Here is a 21,166-nt window from a genome sequence, read left to right as displayed (position 1 = left end):
GTCCCTCTTTTAACTCTCACACCGTGCAGAGCAAGTTTATGCCAGCTGGTTTAGAAGCCGTGTAAACAAGTCATTACGATTTGTATTAGAGCTCTTCAAGGATAACAGGCTATTATCCTGCTTAGCAGCTGCTAAATGGTACTGATTACCAGCTGTAGACCACTGGCTGTTAGATTCTGTGTGTATAGTGGAATTCCCAGGGTGTGCACAAGGAAGCAAACTTAAACCAGGCAGTATAGAATAAACTAGGGACATTAGCTATCCATGCATTAATCCAAAATAGTCGTGCATGTGGCATATGAGTGACCAGAGCTATGAAGGAAATGTCTGGTCCCAGGAATATCTCACCATTTGACATGGTGAGCCTGCGGCTCAGGCACGACCTTTCACAGGGTGTAATCTGTGACAGTTTACATCGTCAAAATCGGAGCTGTTTCCCTCTTGTTCGTGCTTGCATTCACACACCCCTGCCCTCAACCTTGCACAGCAGTGCCACATGTCACTCTCCTATGAGCTGGTATGGGGAGATAAACCAGCTGAAGGCTAATCTTATGAAAAACAGTTTCCAGCTGTTTTAGCTCCCTGGTTCACTTCAAGATGAGCATAAAGATAGGAGGACAAAAGGATAGGCCAGAAGCAGAGCAGGACAGAAAGGAGAGCAACCAGTGGCAACCTCAAGTTTAGTGTAGTTTTAAACTGTGTTAGAAGCACACTTTGCAAGTGTCATTCGGTATTGCATGTATCCTTAGGCTACTATCAAAATTATGTCAGTGGCTCCAGGATGCCTGCATATTCCCTTTCCTTTCTTTGCATCAGCCCCATCAGTTGTGCAACAGGTAGGTGAATCGGTTCAGAGAGCTGATACAGAATGTAACTGTTGATTTTAGGGAGTGGTTCATTCTGTCTTGGATCAGTTTGCTGAACTGACTCCCTCTGCAGCCACACAATTGCTAAATCTGATACAAAGAGCATGCAGCGAGAACAGTGGTAGGAACAGGATCATAAAAATATGAATGAAAACTTCTGAATTAGAAAATATAGCACTGGCATAATATCCAATGAGCATAGAGGTATACCAGCATAAGCAAATATTTTATTGATAAAACTTGATTCTCTAGTGAGAAATGCACTGAACTCACCGAAGTACCTCCCTGCTGGTGTAAATACACCCTTGTGAGAGTGAGCAGTACAATTTCAATTAAAAGAGTGTGACCGGAATGATACAATTCTTTTTTTAGGCAAATCATGACGCATACAGGACAACTACAGGGAGTAATCAAAATAATATCCCCAAACTTTTAATATACAGACAACTCTAACTACATAAACAAACAATACAGAACTGATAAATTTTAAAACCCCACCATTTTAAGTGTTCCAAATAAGGAATATTGCATGCTTCATTTGGCAGATATCACTATCCAAACGAGTTTTTCTTCATCATCTAAATACAACCTACATATTTCTTTGATTTTATTTACACCTATCTTGCTGTATCTACTAAATCCAAGCCCATTCCTTCCCAAATTTGGTATTTATGTGTTGCAGATACTCCGTAGATTAAAATGGCTACAATCTGTTTCCCCTTAAAATAATCTGTGTTTTAATTTCATCATTAAGTAGGTGCTGGAAGAAGCTCACCAGGTCACAATATACTGTCATTCATTAGTAATACTTGCCCTTATCCTATGGGGTAGCTCTCAAATTTCTACTCACAAATCACATCAATCAGCCTGCTAGTTTTCCTTGGTTTTTTCCCTCTCCAGACTTCACGCTCTCTTTCACATTATTCAGTAACAGCACGCCAGTTCATTAAGACGTTCTAGGAGAGCAAGCCTGAAGTCAATTCCTGCACCCCAAAACCAGTACCATGCTCTTTACTGCTACCTTTCACTTAAAGAACTTACCTCCAGTTTAGGTAACAACATTGGATGTTGGATGCTGTACAGTTGTCAGGGCCCTGAGACCACTGAGGACCTCCCAGCCTTGCCCACCCCTGGGTCTCCCCCACCCTGCCCACAGCCCAGGACCCCACATCAGCCCCCGCGGGGCTGTCAGCTCCTGCTCCAGCGATGCCACAGCCCAGCTGCCCGCAGTCCTGCCCTGCCCTGCCACAGGCCCCAAGCCCCACCGAGCTGGGCCCACCCGCGGACCCATGTCCTGGCCTGGCCTCAGCCCATCCCCGTCCCCACGGCCCTGCCTGGCCATCCCGGGGCTGTGTCTGGCCCTGGTTCCCCTCACCGGGCCTGATCCTCACCCTACCTGGTTGGTTGGCCAGGCCCAACCTTGGCCCGTCCCCAGGGAGATGTCTTGGTGCCTGGGGCTGGGGCTGCCCTGGTGTCCCCTGGCTGCCTAGATCCTGGCCGGGGCAGTGGGACAGGCCCTGGCTGCCAGGCCCTGCCCGGCTGCCCCGGGGAGGCCCCCACGCTCCCAGTGGCCCAACCCGCAGGGAGCAGCTGGCCCTCATGGTGCCCTTATAGCATTTACCTGTATTTAATTAAATTTGAACAAACTATCATCTCCAGAAGGACTTCCAGGCCCGCCCACACTTTGATAGATTTCAAGGGAGCAGAATCACATCTCTTCTGTTCTACGCTGGCACTTTGAATGTCCATGTAATCCAGTTTTTCTGACTAAAATCCTTTTTCTCTATATATGTCATTTTAGCACATTAAAATTTGTGTGCTGTGAAACATTTTTTGGTTGAGGTACATTCTGCTGTACGGTAAATTTCAAACTATCAATGCACTTCAGTCTACTGATAACAGCGCCCTTTTTCAGACATCTCGGAGATGGTCAAGAGATGTGAAGAGCCGTGGAAAGCACTGTGCACACATGTAGTCTTCCCTCTCTTCACATTTACAGTTTTAAAATGGAGAGAAGTTGGATTTTGGTGTGCACATGTCACACTCATAATTTTTATTTTTCAGCAATATCAGCATTCAGTCACAAACCTTTACGATTTGCCAAAACCAACTGAGAATAACATATTACACTTTTTAGTGGTTTTTTCTACTTCACAATGTGCACCCACACCTCTCAATTTCACTTTTTCCTACTATAATGCGTGAGGTTTGCAAAGCCTAAAGACTCCTTGCACATACAGACAGCATGAGACAAATCCTCCTATTGGAGATGACGGAACAGAATCTGCTTTTCTTGTCAGCTCAAGGATGGGATCACCACACAGAGACACACCCAGAAAATTGAGCTTCTGGAAAGACAGTGTGGGGCTCCTCCTACTCTTCACCTATCTGCTAAGCATAGCTGACTGGAGGCTGATCAGTGAGGTCTGGAGAGATTACCCCGTGCTGTGCAAACAGCCAGGATCACTGCGGGAAAGCAGGATATGGGATCCTGTCACATAAGTCTCACATATAAACTTGAATATAAAAAGCACACATGCTGCATGAATACTTCAGTTTGGGTAAGCTCTTCAAGTATTTCCTTATACTCCTATTCAGCACTTATTGCATTGATTGCAACATGCTGGTTATCAAGTCCTTCTATTAGCCTGCGCGTTACAAACAACACATATGGACATTTTCACAATTTGGTTAGTTGTCACACATCTTTGTAGAAAATGACTATGCCTGTTTTCTGTATAGTTCTGTATCCTGCCTGTGCATCTAGCTCAAAGAAATTTTCATGTCTCATTACTTGTTTTCCAAAAATTTGATTTGACTGAATTGCTGCATTCTTAAAACGCATTATACTTTTCCTAGTGGTAATCCAAGCAGTTTATATCCACTAGTCTCCAAATCTTCTTTATTCTTCTCTAATTTTCAGTCAGCTCTTCCCATCCAAAGCGTAGGGACATGAAGGGTCTGACAGTTACAGCTAGAGCTTCTCACACATCTTGGCTCCCAAACTCCCAACCTTCAAGGAATTCTTTCACACTTGGCACACTGTTAAGTGTCCTAATGGCACTAACAAGGGTCTTGTCTCAACTAAATTTGTTTTAATACATACTGGAATCTTTATTAGTCTCCCTGATAGCTGATGGATGACCTGGATGTCCAGCAAGGAGAGCAAATTGCCCATAGACGGGTCCACATAATCTCCTCCAGTCAGTGCTGCTCTGACTGCGCAAGCTCAGCCTCCTAGAAATCATCCTGCTTCGACTCACTCTTACCCTACAGCTGTTTCTGTATGCTTGCAAGTTCAGTGCATTCTGGCTAACACCTTCATTTCCCACATCAGTGACAGCAACCACCACCACTACCAATAAGCCAACAACAAAAAACACCTGAAAAATCAGCAATGACCACATAATCACCAATTATATGAAGAACCACAAATCACAGGTAGAAAACCGGCACGGAAGGAAAGAGCTATCATAATCTTGAAGCCTGTGACTACCACTTAAACCACCTCAGAATAAGTAAAGGAAAACATCTCTATGTATCTGCTTTGAAGTAAGGCTATCACACTTGGGCAGCTGAAGATTGCAGCAATGTAGACTTCACCTGATTTCAATGTTCAGTATTTGAAATACAAAAATCATACAGGGACACAGGGGACTGAAATGTCAGATTTATAACAGTTCATCTAAATGCAGTTTCCCACCAGAGACAAACCTGAAGCACAAACAGTTCTGCATTCAGTATTGCCAAGCTCACAGATGGCTAAGCCTGCACACCAATCTTATGTGGGGTGAACCTACACTGGGTTACCAGCGAAGCATTTGAGGATCTGGGGAACCTAGGATGAGATGTAGGAGAAACAGACCCTCCACCTCATATTTAATACTTAGGGCCTCTTCTTTGACACCAGTAAGCCTCTAGAAGGGCCAAACTATCATGCCAAAGCTGGGGCAACCAGTAAACCACAAAGCAAATTTTGCTTTACTTATGCTTTAGTTAAGCTTTTACAGGTATGGATTGTCACAGCACAGACTGCAGTTATAGGACAGCATGGAGAGGACAAAGTTATACTCACACAGCACCTGGTATAATCATGTCTTTTTCATAGCTTATGGAAAGCAAAAGTCTGACATACAAGTTGATGGTTTAATTTGGCTTTGAAGTAGAATTATCAGTTGTTCCCCATAGGAATCTCTCTGCTTTGCTTAGTCTGTTCTTGCACTACAACAATAAGAGCTGCCTTAGTTCAATACCCTAGTTAGCTCAGTCATCTCCAAAATTCAACACGATGTTGGACTACGGACCTTCTGAGGTCCTTTCTAGCCTGACCGATTTTACAACTCTATGAATTCAGCAATCTTGATGTGAACAAGGGGAAGGAGCAACCAACATCACGTCGCCTGACAAGTGTGCCTCTCAGTTCTGAGTCATGCCACTGAGTCCATGTCCATAGGGAGGCACACGGTAGGTTTGGGCTGCAGTGATGAGCTACAACTACAGAGGCTCAAGCTTCCCAAGTGATACGCGATGCCACACTTTCTCATTCGCTCAATCTATGCACCTGACATGTATCTGGCACATAGAGCTGATAAAATCAGGGAGAAGCCAAGGAGAACCCTGTGCTAGAAGTGCCTAAGTTACCAATAGAGAAAGAGATGAGGACTAATCCAGGAGAACCTGCATGTATATAATCAAAACCACATATACAGAGAAACAGTGGGATAATAAACTAATGCCCATGTAAGCATCAGTAGAACTATATATAAATTGGACTTCACATCTGTCCTTTTCTGTCCAACTTGTATCATTCTAAATACTTGTACCACAGGATTTTTAGGGAGAGGTTTAAAAGCAAAAGAAATCCGACATTCATCCCACATGGGAACCAAGTGAAGCCAGTGAAGTTCAGATGGCAATTATTAAAAGGCTTGATAGCTGGTGCCCTCTTATAGGATGCCCCCTCAGTAAACTAAGAAACAAAGCAGCAGTTCAAATTTCACCCAGATGCTTCCAGCTTTAAGAACACTTCAAGTCATATTTTCTGTACTGTCAATGGCTAAATGTGGAAGTCTAGAAAAAACTACAACTATATGCCAACAATAGTTGTGATTGCTAAAATCTGGAGCAGAGACCCTAGCTCGATGATTTAATGCTGCAGATGTCATGTTTGCCTTTTGAGTCTGAATGTAATCAAACCCTAAACAATGCACGGTGTGAGAAATTACCTCCTGCAACCACCTCATTGCCCTGTAAAATGACAGCGTGTACTGCTTCAAGGTCACATATACACTACGCTGTAATAAAGAGTCATCGGAAAGAAACATGGTAAGAAAGCAGTATGCAGCTCCAGGCTGACTGTCTGAATTCTACCTTGAATCTTTTACATATGCTTAAAATCCTTGTTTAAAGCTGGACATTTAGAAATATTGCCAATTTCACCTTAACTACTCACCTTCCCACCTCCATTCTTGGATGCAATTCACACAGAAACACAAGCTAAATTATCCATTCCCTTAGATTCACTGATTGTATTCTTACAAGCTTCAGTTCCTCCACTGTAATAACCTGTTACTATGATGGCTGCAAATAACAATAATCAAGAAAAATCAGTTGTCTATTCATTATGCCATATAACCCTTTTACTCATTTCTCTCTCATAGCTATAGAGCTTGTTCACTGTCAACTTGAAGTGCAAAAGGTTTTAACAGCTACAAAGCCTTGCAGACAGAGTTAAGATGATACCTCAGAGTATCATTCTCCAATTCCTGCCTCAGAGAATAGAAAGATGACTGAAATAATAAGCAGTATATATACTTTGTGTTTAGAATTTTTATTGAGGAAGAAAACCCACTAGGCACTATACAAAGAAACCTAGCTCTACCTCTGATATATTTGTGTTTTTACTGGGCAAGGTACTACAATTCAGGCAGAAGGAAAGAGCAGACTAACAGAAAAAGCCTAAAGAGACAGGACTTAGCAATTAAAAAAAATAATTTGCTGCATTTAGTGGCTCTGGCTATATTCATTTAGTTCTACCTTCAAGAGCTTCTAGAGGAAGTTACTCCACTTAGTTATTCCACTTCACAAAACCTCCAAACAAACTCCACTTTCCAAAAGCTCTGAACAAGTGTTCTCAATCTGGCAATTAATATGACAGTGATAAATTGAAGTCCGTATGTTGCAGGATCCCAAAATAAGGTCTTTTCCCAGTCTTATGTTTAAGTATTCCATTTTATCAACATTCCTCCAGTGTAACAATGTAAGTGCATACCCTGCTGGAAAAAGGCTTCTAAAATTGAATTGAAAAATTGAAAAAAAAATTAAGGAATTATTAAAAGTGCACTCAATTTTTCGTAAAGAACTGTATTATTGCTTTAAAGGTTTGTTCTTTTTTTTAAAAAAAAGGAAATAGAAAAGGTTATTCTCTATTGATTTCTGTAGTTTCCCAGCCTAATTTCTATGATAGGGTAATCTGTGATTGAAATGAAAACATTTTAAAGTAAGTGATATTGAAAGATGAATACAGGAAAGTTTCCCCTTTGTGCTGAAATATTATTGGCAATCAATCTGAAGCACAATAAATACATTGAAGAAGAAATCAACTGCAAATTGCATAGAAAAGATTCTATTCTTGCTATCTTTTTATTCCACAAGTATAGACTAGGGTCTTCTGCCATCACAGAAATCTTTCTTTTTGATCAGTGTGACTTATAACAACATCCAGGGAATGTCAGCAGTACCTGCCACTCAGGGGATGCCATCTTTCATTAAGAGAATAGGCTTCCGAATGCTGCCAATTTATTGCCTTGCATCCCACTGCATGATCCTGGAAAATCAGCTGTGGATCCCCTTTGAAATGAATAGGAAGAATGCCAGGTGTCAATTTGTTGGTTGTTAATGGCTTAACGACCCTTTATTGGCATGACAGTGAATTTGTGAGTGGTTAGTCTTTGTGTTTCTTGCTGCTTTTGGGTGCTAGAGCGTGCTAAAGCCGAAAACTTTTTATTATTACACGGAAAGAAAGATCTTATGGAGATAAACACCAACACGGAACTATAAATGAGCTTGATAGGCTTAAAATGAAAAAAGGACAAATATGTGTCTATAAAGGTTATCTGTTCAGACCAGATTACACTCTTTAAAAGCTGGATTCTTGTGTAAGGGTAATGGTCTTCTGAATATTTTTTCTTGACATTTTAGGTTGTGAAAGTCTTTTGAATTAGACCCTGATCATGCAAAGTCATGAATAATTTACATACTGACTTGTCCCACTGAAGAAAAGCTTTATATCATAATCCACCCAAAATAAATGGTTGAGAATTTTGAAAATGTGTTTAAAAGTAAGTAAATAACATTCTTAGGATAATTTGTCTATTTTTATAAAGGTTTCCTCGTGAATATTATGTTTTACACTTGTAATTGAGGCAACATTTAAAACTATGATTTCTAGTTAACCAAATGCATTCCTGTTTGGATTTATAGGGTTAAGGTTCAAGAAGGGACTTACCTACATACAAAGCAAGCAATTCAGTGCCTGCATTTTAGAAATCTGTGATTCAAAGAAAAATCCAAAAGCTAATTTTCTAGAAACTCCGTATATTAGTAAGAAAAAGGCATACTTTTCAGAGAGGTGATCAACAAATTCTTCAGGGTGACCTTAGGGACACCCAAAAACATCAAGCGGGAATCGCTAAGTTCAAACATCTATCTCAGTCTTGATTTATTCAGAGCTTAAATAGTCTAGTATATACTCCTGTTTTCAAAACACAGGTAGTAGCAGAGATGATGACAACATGAAGGTTTTTGTACAACAGCTTACTATGCAGTCAACTTTCTACAGTTTATTATACTATAAGCAAAGCAAGGCCATCTGGATCCAATTTGCCTCTCAGGCCCCTTCCGCAGGAGAAAGCCATGCCGGGCCGGACACTGCTCAAGAGCCTTGAGGTGTGGGGCCAGGGAGAGCGGAGGAGAGAAGAGGCAGTGGGAGAGAGAAATGCACAGACCCGAAACAGCTCTTGAAAGCAACCCACAGGCACAACCTGTTGGCTAGCAAAAATGGGTGGGTGACAGCTCCACCCTCAGTTTCGTGGAGAAAAGGAGGAAGCTATAACCCCATTTGATGGTAAGAGAGATGAATTACGTTTGGTGTGAATCCCCCTGCTAGGGGGGGACCCAAAATGGAGGGATGCTTTGTCTTTAGTTCCCTCCTTGGTACAGGCAGAGGATAGCTGTTCAAATCAAGGTAGTTCTGGGCATGTGCAGAAACAAAAACTGCAGCTGAAACAACCCAGGGAGATTTCTGGGCTGAGAGAAAAGTAGCCAGGGAGCAGAGGCACTCCTGCGGTTAGGCAGTCCAGAGGGAGAACAAAAGGGCTATATAAAATCTACACCATCAAGCCTATCCTTCACTTTTTTGATATGTTATACCTTTTCCTGTGAGTTTTACTTTTCCCAATTAAATAAGTGTTGTATATTAGGAATCATACATATTTTTATCGACAAAAAATAGTTTAACATTCAGTTCTCATCTCAGCTTTACAAAATTACTAAAAATGTAAACACATGGACAAAAAAACAAAAAGCACATATGGAATCCTGCAGGAATTCAAATGTATTCAAATTTCATCTCCCTGTGATTTTATGATTGCTTTTGAAATGGGCTGCTTTAATTACTTAACATCTGTTACCCAATAACTAAAGGCATTATGTTTCTGTGCGTTGTAACAAAAAGATGCCTTGTGTTGCCGAATTCAGCACACATGGAGCTAAACAAGGTTAACAACCATGCTGAACCTATAGGATTGAAGGCTTGCTCTGGTTTGAAATGTGCCCCTACCTTCCGGGCCTTCGAAACAGCTTCTTCATCAATGGGTGGATTGAGACGGTTGATTGATGCTTCATTTTTCTATATACAGAGCTGATTAAATCACTAGCAGCATGTCTGACAGTCAGCTGTGTTAGTATCTTCCAAAGTTACAGACATATGAGTTCCCAATACAGAATGCATGTATTTGTCTGTCTTGTGGATGTATTTATTTACAGTATACTTTTTTCTGTCTTTCCAAGAGCCCGGATTAGGCAAAATTTTGTGCACTTCATTAATTTCATATGCTCTGAATAGTCTCTTGACTTCACTATTCAGTGTCTAGTGTTCATGTCTCTTAAGGATTGGACAATAAATATTAAATTGTATAAATTATCATACATATGTATTGTGATTTTTTCTACAATAGTTCCTAGTAAATCAACGTTTGCCAATAGTCACTTTTAGATTATCGTCTAATGTACGGATTTCTCCTCTGATTCAAAGGAAACTAACTGTAAAATCCAATATAGCTCTGTATGGGCAAACCCCCCTGTTATTACATAGATAGTGAATTTCATATGCTTTCCCAGTAGGGGGGAAAAAAAGTTTAGATGAAGTTTAGAGTGAGAACAAAGAGTAATCTAAAATTAAAATATATTAAATAATACTAGCACAATCCTGAAACAAAGCACTGTAATACTTGAGAAATCTATTTGTGTTTTAAATTTTAAAAAGGACTGGGCATGTTAAGGTAAGGAAATACAGAGTATATAATCCCTCAAATAGGTTTTTGCTGCTCTGTAGTTCTGTTTTGAATGTTCTTGATTATGTTGTGTTTTAAATTCCTCAAATTGAGATTAGATTAATTTGATCTTTTTTTTTTTTTGTCTTTCTTCATGATTTCACTATGCAGTGAATTACTAATTGGTGTAATTGGTCTCATTTCCTATTAATATAGGTTTTGACCCAACATTTCCATTTTTTATTTTGGGGGCTTTCTTTTGTCATGAAGGTTTACATGTGCATACTAAACACGCTACAACTGTTTACCATTTGTCCCGCTCAGGGTTGGAATGATGCATCCAGAGTTTATTGGTGAAAGTGAAAAGGTTTCCCAAAAGAGAGTGTAAATTCAAGAGCGCACAGAGAACTGGGAATAGCTGCTCAGATTACACAACCTAATCCTGATTCACCAACCGTGTTTATATTTCTGGCCTTTATGGTCTTGGTGTAATACATGTATAACAAGGTTATATATATAGTAAAATACCCCATGCATTTAATATTTCTTATCATATCACCTATAAAATTTTACCCCTGCCTCTTCAGAAGGCTGTAGCTGAGACAAATAGTATACAAAAGAAATGCTAATTAAAGTAGCTTTGGGAGGAGAAGGGAATGAAAGAAGCTGATATTAAATATTAATCATAAGAAACAAGGCAGGAAGATTTTTAAAGGTGGAAGTAAACAAGAGTGGGTTATTTTAATTTGGGGTGGCATAGAAGAGCTATCTGAACTTTCACACAGAGGTCCTTCTCTTTTCAAGAGTCACCTTTTTTTAACTCAAGATGGATTTTTTTTTTGCCTAATTTAAGGAAACTCTGGCTTAATGATAAAGACCCAACTTGACAGATTTAATGCTACACCTATTTTTCACCTCTTCCCTAAATATTAAGCATAATAATGAGTTTTATTACTTTGTCTTTCTGTAAATCTGTTCTATTACTGCAATTCTCTGTCTTTAGTAAATATATTCTTTTATCTTTCAGTCTTGCCTAGTAGCAAAGATGCCTCTGAACTACTGACACACAAAAAGGCAATCCTCATCCAATGCTTTGGTGAATTTTAAAAACAAGACATTGCCATGCTCAGAGACTCGCTTTCTAACCACTCATCCCAGCACATGCAACAGGTAAAATCAGAAAAGCTGCCTGCAATCAGTTTGAGAAGAGGTGTCATCGAACATCTAAAAAGGTAGGTTGAAAGTCAGAATTCCAAGGGCAGACAGGTTAACTGAATATATTCCCACTCTTCTTAATTATACAAATGTTTGCAATAAATAGTCTGCATTACACACTCTCAGTGGTCTTCATTCCTCAGCCTCTTTCTCCAGTTTCCTGCTACCTGACAACAGGCTTCACCTAATGGAGTCTTATGTTCACAAACCTGTCACTACTGCCCAAGTCCTGGCTCTTCCAGCTTTTTAAAAAGACTGCTGGCAACTCTTAAACCTGATCTCTGAGGATCAGTAAGTTTGCCCTGATATGTTTGCCAGACACAGGCAGTGCAACCCGCTGTTCTCCAGAACAACTTGTTTGTAAGCCGCCAAGCTGTTTGTACTGGAAAATGATAGACCAGTAAACCACAAGCAAGCCTTTTGTAATAAGATGCAAAAATAGGAAGTCAGTTAGTAGATTTGGAAACAATGCAAGGAAATAATAAAAAGTGTGCTTTACTTCAGCTTGGTTTCAGCCTCAGTTTTCTGTTTCAAATTATTTTTATATTTTTTCTGTGAATAGGAATCTTTGACACATTCTGCTAACTACTGAAATTTAATGGTCAGATCATCTGCCACCTCAAATTAGAGATACATTCGTCTTTTGAACAGATTTTGCTTTCCCTTCCCCTGGGCCCTTTTCATAACCCAAAGTTGTTAGAATGCAAATTACACTCCAGCACCAGCCCCACCTGTACCCCCTTTATGCTTCCTTACACAGCCTTTTGATTAATGTAACTGAAATTTATCATAATATTGCACATTTTACAGTGCTCATGAAAAAAACTAATAATACTAAAACTTCCCATTATAGTGATTACTCCAATCCTCCCAAATATCATGATACTACCAAATCTCACAATAGCATTAATCTTTCAAATGGCTAGAGATACTGGCATCACAGGGGGAAAGTGAGATGGGATCCCTATTTTTTCCCCTTCACTAAGCAACTACTCTGCAGCCAATCTGCTGGGGCTAGGACCCAGTCCTGGGAGGCCTCCCTCAGCAATGGACACTACAGCAAAAGTAGGATATCGATATCTTCTGCTTTTTAAACCATCTTTTCCAGGCATCCCCTGGTGAGAGAAGGGTGAGTGAGGCTGTCCCCAGCCATCGCATCGCACTGCTAAAGGCAAAGGGCCATGCCGGTAACTCTGCAGAGTTGGGAAGAAGCTCAGGCAGAGTTGAGGAGGGCTGAGTAAAACACAGGGTCAGGCTCAACCTCCAAGGAAAGGGCCCAGAATCATCATTACAGATGCAGCATTAGTGCTAACACTCACTCACTTTGGTATTGTGGCTATTTAGAATCACAGTGCTGCCACAGAATCAGCATACTGCCCATCAAAAGGATTAAATAGGCTTTAATTAGGTTTAGGGAATCTGCATTTCCCTTTTGAAATGCTGATTGTCACAGGATCACCCCTTTTGTCTCAAGACTGAGTTGCTGGCTCTCTGGACTACCTACCCTGACTTTCCACACCCTGCCAGAATGGAAGATGTTATGGTATACATCATGACTACATTACAACTTAGAGTTTTCATAACAAAAGATACTACATATACAGAATTTCTGACAGTCCTATGATTTGGGATTGCAGGATTTCTGAAAGGCTGGTTTACAGAATATACCAAAAGATGACTGAAACTAAACCCAGTGCTTCAGTTCTGCACCCCCACCCCCACCGCCCGGTTAGATTTTGGGTAACAGGACTGTCACATTCACTTTTAGCTATTGTTTTCATCATGGCAAGTTTATCTGCCAGTTCACGCTCAGAAAATCACCTCTTTCAAAGCAGCCACTGTTTCCCATTGTTGTCAGTGGCAATAACTCCACCACTGCTTCAGGAAGGATGCATATCCCTTATTCTCAAGAGGCCAAAATACCAAGACCCGTTCGGCATGACTACCTTGTATTTGAAGCAGAAACACAGGCTCAGATTCACTCAGTTTATTTCCTGATTGCTCAGTTCATTTCCTAATTGCTTGTACATGAGTCTAAGCCGATGTGCAGTCTCAGCAAATACTGGAGTATGCGTATCAGAGAAGAAAATCTCAGTCCACGCTAATGCTAAGCATAGGTGCAAGCCCGCCTATTTCACAGTGGGAAGGAATGGGATGCAGAAGCCTGCTTGGCTACATCTCCCAGTTTGCAGTAAAACTATATGACTGATGTCAGCAGGACAGATATCCTGCTGTCCATTATTAATAGAGATTTAACATCTCACAGAACAAAGCTATATAGGATTTAAAGGCAAATGAACTACAGGTATTCCCTTGCCAGCAGTAGAGGTGTACAAAACTGGTGTCAGAAAACACAGTGCGCTCACTTATTCACCAGCTTCTGCTCCTACACATGCTGTCGCTGAGAATGATAGTTGCAGAATCTCTCAAAATGCTCACTGTTAGTAGGTGTGGGTGAATGTGGCCCACCAACAACACTAAAAAGCATATTACTTTAAAAAAGAGAAATTGCAGGAAGCTGCAGGGAGAAAGAGAAGGAGGATTTCCTTTCAATCTCCCTGGGTCAGATAAAAGACTAAATATCAGTTAGGAACAATAAAAAAAAAAAAAAAAAATTAAATGCCTCCAAACGGAATAAAGATACAACATTTTGCTAGTTTTTAACTTTGTGAGAAATATAATGAGTATATATTTCATTTCTAAACTTGAGACAAAGCAGGTCACCGGTAAAAATTTCTAAAAGCCCATTCTAAAATTAATTTTAATGCAAACTAATGATCACATCTATTAGCATGCAGTATCAGAGATGCATTTTGAGCCCAGTAGCAGCTGCTATAGTAATTTTGGAGAAGATATATTGCATTCTTCATGAATAACAAAGACAATGAATACTTAAGAGTGAAATTCCGATCAGACTCAGGTGTGAAATGTCTCTGCACTAGCCACATTATACATTCATCTTTATATATATTCATGATATCCAATTTATCTCGCCTACCAAACCAGACTACTTCTCACCATTTCCAAATGTGCTGCCCAGTCTATATAGTTTACGATATTCCATAAGAAATGAGCCCCTAGACTTCACTTGGGAAGCTACTTCTATCCTATTCTACTGTTGTGTCCTCTTTCTACTTTGTATACTACACTTTTTGCATTCCCTTCATAGAACTGAAAAACATCCATCTCTAGCTGTCTTTTATGCCTATAGAACGGGTGTTCTTTCTTGCTGAATTATTACCAGCTGCATTCAAACCTGTTCAGATATGAGCATTGCTTTATCATGCTCATAGGTCTTCATCTCCTCCTTTTTAATCACTCCCTATAATTTCTCCTGGTTTTATTGCCCTTCCATGAGCTCCCTGCAATGTATCCACATTTTCTACTTAATCAGTATGTGTAACTGACATAAAATTTTTACAACCAGACCTCAAACCAAGTAAAACTACTCCAGGATTCATCAACAGGCAGGATTTTGCTTAACAGTCTCAGTGAAACAGACTGGTAGTGCTTCAGTTTAAAGAATGAAGGAAGCACATAGTCGTGGCTAAAGCCTTTAACAGCCTGAGATTTGCAAATAATTCCTAAATACATCTAAAAATTGAAGAAAATAGGCCCAGCTGCAATTCTCTGTGGAAGAGGCTACTCTTTTATAATTCTGTTGTTTTATACCCCCTTCCAAGGGTAAAACTGGAAGAAAACTGTATGAATGTCAGAATTTTAGCCTTGAGATTTTCAATTTCATTTTACAAAAACCCCACACCCTGAAAGCTGTGAAGCTTGAGGACTTATAAGCACTTTGAACCCAAGGATCACAAAAACAGTACAAAAACAGTACAAAAACATATACATTCTCATCACAAAGTTGACTCTATGTGTATTCAGTTATTTAATTTAAAACATCCAGGTTGCACAGTCCTCTTCTTGGACACCACAGTCTGCACATACATAATTGAAATAAAATGATAATAATAATAATATAATAATAATAATACGCCCCCCCGCGCAGCGCCCCCCCCCCGGCCAGCTTCCCCCAGTTTATGTACTGAACATGACGTCACATGGTATGGAATGTCCCTTGGGCCAGTTTGGCTGTGCCCCCTCCCAGCTTCTTGTGCACCTCCAGCCTTCTCAGTCGGGGTGCCAGGAGGCGCTGTGCTTCAGTGCCGATCGCTTCCGAAGCCGCTCGAACCCCTTCGTATGCCAGTATGAATGGCAGTATCAGGCTTATTCACAGCCAGACAAGTTATATTATACCTTGAGTGGAATTCATCTCTTCAAAGCCATTGCACTTCAAGCTCACAAAATTAATTACCCACAAGGAAAGATGTCGCCTGATAGAATTTAGTCGACTAAAGCTATTTCAGTACTGAATATGTTGTAACACCTTTACACTTGTTATTAAATATCTCATTATAAACAAAATGTCTAGTTTGAAAATTATCTCTGAAAAAGTAAAAACATTCAAACTGCATTAAAATACCCTGCTGCCAATTAGTAATGTTTAGTAAACAAAACTGATTTTTTTAAGATTTGCTGAGTTCTCATCTTGATTACTTTCAGCATTTATTCCAAAATATACCATACTCAGATCAGTCTGAATCCCATTCTTTCACAGGATAACAACTTATCTTCATAAAGCAGAAGGGGTTTTATTCTATGTCATTAAATTATTCTTACTAATTCACGTTAAGGTACTTCTCTGCTACTTACTTGGATTGAGCTATTTTTTTAAAAATTCTTGTTCCATGCCCAGCTTTTCCGAAAAGAAGCATTTTTAAAATACTTATTACTGAATTTGGTTCCCTATATTCAAACTGAGCACATTTGGGAATGCTGTTGATTACTGAGCACACTGTGCAGTAAAAGCCAGATCCTGGAGACCAGACAGGGATTTACGGGAAGAAAGGAAGGCTGACAGGCTGTTAAAACCTGTCTCCCACCTTTGTTTGCTTGACCCAGTATTATAATCTCTTTCTCAGTCCCCCAGGCCATTTCACCAAAAGCAGGGAGCTGAAGAGATGGTTTGACATTTGAAGAGCCGGGAAATGTGTGCTCATTCCCATCTGCAGCCTTATATTGCAGTCACTCCCGCCTTAGGACCCGGTGAAGGGGAGGGCCGATGTGAAGCTGCAGTGAGGTGGAGGATACTCCACGCAATTATCAGGATCCATCACAATTAGCTTACTGGCTGTATATACCCATTAGTAAATAGTGATGTGTAATATGAATGATGAATGTTGAATGAATGACTGAAATAAATAAATAGACAAGAGAAACAGGTGGTGCCAAAAGCCCAACTTCCCCAGCTATACCTGTTTCAGCGGGATTTCTTCAGCCTACGTCTAGCCTGGCCTTATGGATTGAAAACCCATTACTGTTTGGAGGCACTAGGTGTGCTTCCAGAGCACATCTTCCAGTTCAGTTTTGTCTGAAATGAATCTAGTTTGCATGCTCCATAAAGCAAGACCAAACACAGTAAATGGATATGATATTGACTACAAAAGCATATGTCTAATTTGAACTGAAATCCTAATGTAGATAGATTTGCTGAAGAGTCACGGTTGGATGTTCCACTCAGCAACAATAGTAGGAGAGCAGCTTTTATGTCTATAAGCTTCAATTTTTATTTTTTTTTTAAATTGGCTCACATGATAACAGTTCTTAGTATAGCATTATTCAGCTCAAAGTGAACAGGCTCTGGGAACATTTGGCTAAAATCACGACAGGCACTTGCACAAGCTGCTTAAAGACAACAATCACACTTTTTCATAGTCCTGTGAAAGGACCACAGGCATCAAATTCAGGATAGTGTTGTTAGTCCCACTGGGGTTTATGCAGGCTATTTAAGCTCCTTGCTTCTGGGGACTTATTTTATCTGTTTCAAGTGCAGGACACCATCGCTGTTTTTCCCCCATCTTACTTTCCTCTGCCTGAGGTATCTTCCCTTTATGCTCATGCTATTCAGTCTCAGCAGTTGCTGAACTTTCTGCTCTGATTCAGGTGCAGCTCAAGGCCAAGTATGGGCAACACAAAAGACTGTTGATGCCCCATCACCACTCCAATGAGCAAGCTACATTTCTTCAGCATAAATGTCAAAAATAGCCTCAAGTATCTGACTTTTACAGAATGCTAAAAGTCATATCTAGTATTCTGCTTGGGTTTTAGAGAAAGCTGGGAGCTATGGGAACATGGAGGAAGATCTTCACTTATAATCCCTGTACTTTTCCACAGTAGGAGAATGGAATGAAAGCTTGTGAATTTTATTTGTAACTTAGTTATAAATGATGCCTTGGGCACTCACTGGAAGAGAAGAGCTCTTTGATTCATTTTCTGTATAGATCTAAATGTATAGGACTATATCTCAGTGATAAGCAATGATAGAGCAAATGCCCATTAAAATGAAGATTCAAGAGTGAGTAAAAAACCCATACCTAATCAAACTGATAAAAATTAGGAGAAACTTGCAATTCATTTGCGTGATGTGACTCTATTTCAGAGCCTCCCCCTTATTCAGGAAGTTTTGTGCTAATGTGATTACAAAGAGCTGCCATAAAATCTGTTTGCAAAGGGGTTGCTAAAAGCATTGCATCAGTTCTTTTCTTATATCCCTCCCACACAACAGTATAGGGATTCCTGGGGACTTCTAAAACTTGAGAGATCCTTACTGCAAGGTTTGGTTCCCTTTTGAGGAGTAAATTGCAAAATTCCTCAGATTACTGTCAGCTGCACCAGGGATTCAAACAATGCTAGGAAACTAAAAGTAGAACCCCTAAAATGTGGTTATGTATTTCAAAAGGACATAAACATCATTTCAGAACCAGAAAGATGACCCACTATCTGGTATGACTATGGGTCAACACCATCTCGTTGCTCTAGCCAGGCCAGTGTCACTAATAGCAGCATTCGTTACTCCAGATTTTTGCTAAAATTGAGAAACTAATTTTCAAAGTAACTTGTGTTAAATTCTATGGCTCATATAGGTATATGAGGCCACAGGTAATGATGATCATAGTCCTTACTGGTTTTGAAATACATTAGTTTATACATATTTGGGCCCCTCACTACACGAAGGACATTGAGGTGCTGGAGTGCGTCCAGAGAAGGGCAATGAAGCTGGTGAAGGGTCTGGAGCACAAGTCTTCTGAGGAGCGGCTGAGGGAACTGGGGCTGTTTAGCCTGGAGAAAAGGAGGCTGAGGGGAGACCTCATTGCTCTCTACAACTGCCTGAAAGGAGGTTGTAGCGAGGTGGGTGTCGGTCTCTTCTCCCAAGTAACAAGCGATAGGACAAGAGGAAATGACCTCAAGTTGCACCAGGGGAGGTTTAGATTGGACATGAGGAAAAATGTCTTTACTGAAAGAGTGGTTAAACATTGGAAGAGGCTGCCCAGGGAAGTGGTTGAGTCACCAACCCTGGAGGTATTTAAAAGACGGGTAGATGAGGCGCTTAGGGACATGGTTTAGTGGGCATGGTGGTGTTGGGTTGACATTTGGACTAGATGATCTTAGAGGTCTTTTCCAACCTTAATGATTCTATGATTCTGTGATTCTATATATTAACCTCAGAATAAATTCATTAGGTTTCTGAAGGTTTATTCTCCACACCTTATTCATTTCAGTAACAAGCTACAATATGTTGTATGCAATACATGCCTGTATATTCTATTACAACAGTCACTTTATGATTACTATCATGTAAAATTGTATTTTTCTTAAAGATAGGTAAGCAAAACAGGGAAGCTTTTCTTCTGAAACTTTTAGTTATACAAAAAGAAAAAAGTAGTTAACCATTACTAAGTACCTTCTTTATCATCATGACGTATGATTGCATCCTGTATCATATCAGCAAGATTAAAACGAACTCGATGATTCTTTCCATGTTTCAGTTTTTTCACGTAGCCCTCCCGTTTCTGGAAAGCTTTTTCTCGTTCGTAATATGCCTTTATTTGGTCACAGCGCATCCGCTTCACCAGCCGCTGCCTCTGGCCGAGAGGGAGGGACTCTAGCAAGCACTGCTCAATTTCCATCTCATGGGACCGAAAAACATTACATAGCTGGAAACAGCCTGTAAGAAATTAAAGAAAAACACATTTAGATCATGCAACAGCATGTTTTCAAATATGCCATGAAACCTCCACCAATTTTCTTGTTGTCCTTTCTAACCATGTGTAACTCTACCATGTGAGCTCCTCCTACTCGACCAATGCTGACTACAGAGAGTATATGTCATTATCATTTACTTTTTGGAAACAACACATAACTAATTCCATTAAATCACTGATGCATTTTTTAAAAGCTAACTCCGTTCGTGTAAACAAATGTGAATAGAAATAGGTCTAAAAGTTCAAATGTGAGATGGGCAAAATACCTAAATAATTCAATATAATTCAAGTGGCTCACATTTGCTTACAAACAAGAGACTATTATGCAGAGAAAAGCCAGTCTGATTTTATTGATTTTCATCTTGCTTTAGGTTAGCAAAGTCCTGTTATTCAGTGAGAAGAAAAATCATCATATCATAATTATGAGTTCATTAGCATGCAGTGGGTACTCAGGCAACTATCTATTAAAAACATCAAAGTCATTTCAGGTTCCTAACTACGTGTATGACTCTTTTTTTTTTTTTTTTTTTTGCATTGTATAGAGCCATCCAAATGGAATCTTCTAATGAAACTGTCAGATACTGAAATCTTTGTGTGGAAACCGATCACAAATGTGTCTTTGATTCAGTCAATCCTAACATTCACAGCATTACCTTTAAGTCAGATTCCTCTTTTGTTGTTACTGTTAAATCTGGTATTTTTACTGACATTGCAATAACAGCGATGTTCTTTTCCAGTATGTTCTCTTTTCCACTGAGACTGAAGACTGTAAGAGACTACTTGCTGCTAGTTGCTTTTCAGGGGACAGTTCTGTTACAAAAGGAGACTAGTGGAGTGTCAGATAATTTTATTGCCGGAGTCCTTGGATGCGAATCCACACCATCCACATCAACAATGTAGCCACTAACCTACCCTAAGACCATTTGATGATTCTCGTCTTCTACTTTATAGACGTACTTAAGTTTTCCTCATATGGGAGCTAGATGCCCAAATTTGTAATTTCTAAGGAATGTCAGCAGCCCAGATGGGAGAGGTTCTCTCTCCTTAGTTTGACGGAAGATGTCTTGAAGGGGATATAGACTCAAGTCACCTTGGGCAGTTAAGAAATACCGAAATTAAGCATTACTGTGCAACTTTAATTAGGCCTGCTTTTGCCTCTCGATTTTGCTAAATCTGTAATTACATCATCAAAAGACCTCTACCTCATTCAGGGCTCTAGCTGAGTAGTGCTGACTAAATGACCGCTTTGTTGTCTCCTTGTCGCTTGACATAGGTCTAATCTACTGAATACCATTCAAACCCCGCTCTGAAGGCATAATTAATAATTTCCTGACAGGCTTTTGTAAAAGCTCACATCATCATAGCACATAAGCGCTTCACAAATATTGATTTATTTTCATTAAAAAAAGAGGGATAAAGGGCATTCTTATCT

The 21,166-nt window shown here is 40.0% G+C and overlaps 1 protein-coding gene across 1 annotated transcript in view; it reads right to left on the bottom strand.

The window, feature by feature from the left end:
- Window positions 1–21,166, bottom strand: part of MYO16 (myosin XVI) — a 278,671-nt gene that overhangs the window by 237,469 nt on the left and 20,036 nt on the right. The window contains exon 2 of the mRNA XM_009333377.1: window positions 19,434–19,697. Within this exon, the coding sequence (XP_009331652.1) occupies window positions 19,434–19,697 (264 nt within the window). The remainder of the gene's footprint in view (window positions 1–19,433; window positions 19,698–21,166) is intronic.

This window comes from Pygoscelis adeliae, unplaced genomic scaffold, assembly GCF_000699105.1.
Source record: "Pygoscelis adeliae isolate BGI_AS28 unplaced genomic scaffold, ASM69910v1 Scaffold48, whole genome shotgun sequence".
Classification (NCBI taxonomy): Eukaryota; Metazoa; Chordata; class Aves; order Sphenisciformes; family Spheniscidae; genus Pygoscelis; species Pygoscelis adeliae.
Note: the sequence above shows the minus strand (reverse complement) of the source record. Positions and strands in the feature narration are given on the sequence as shown.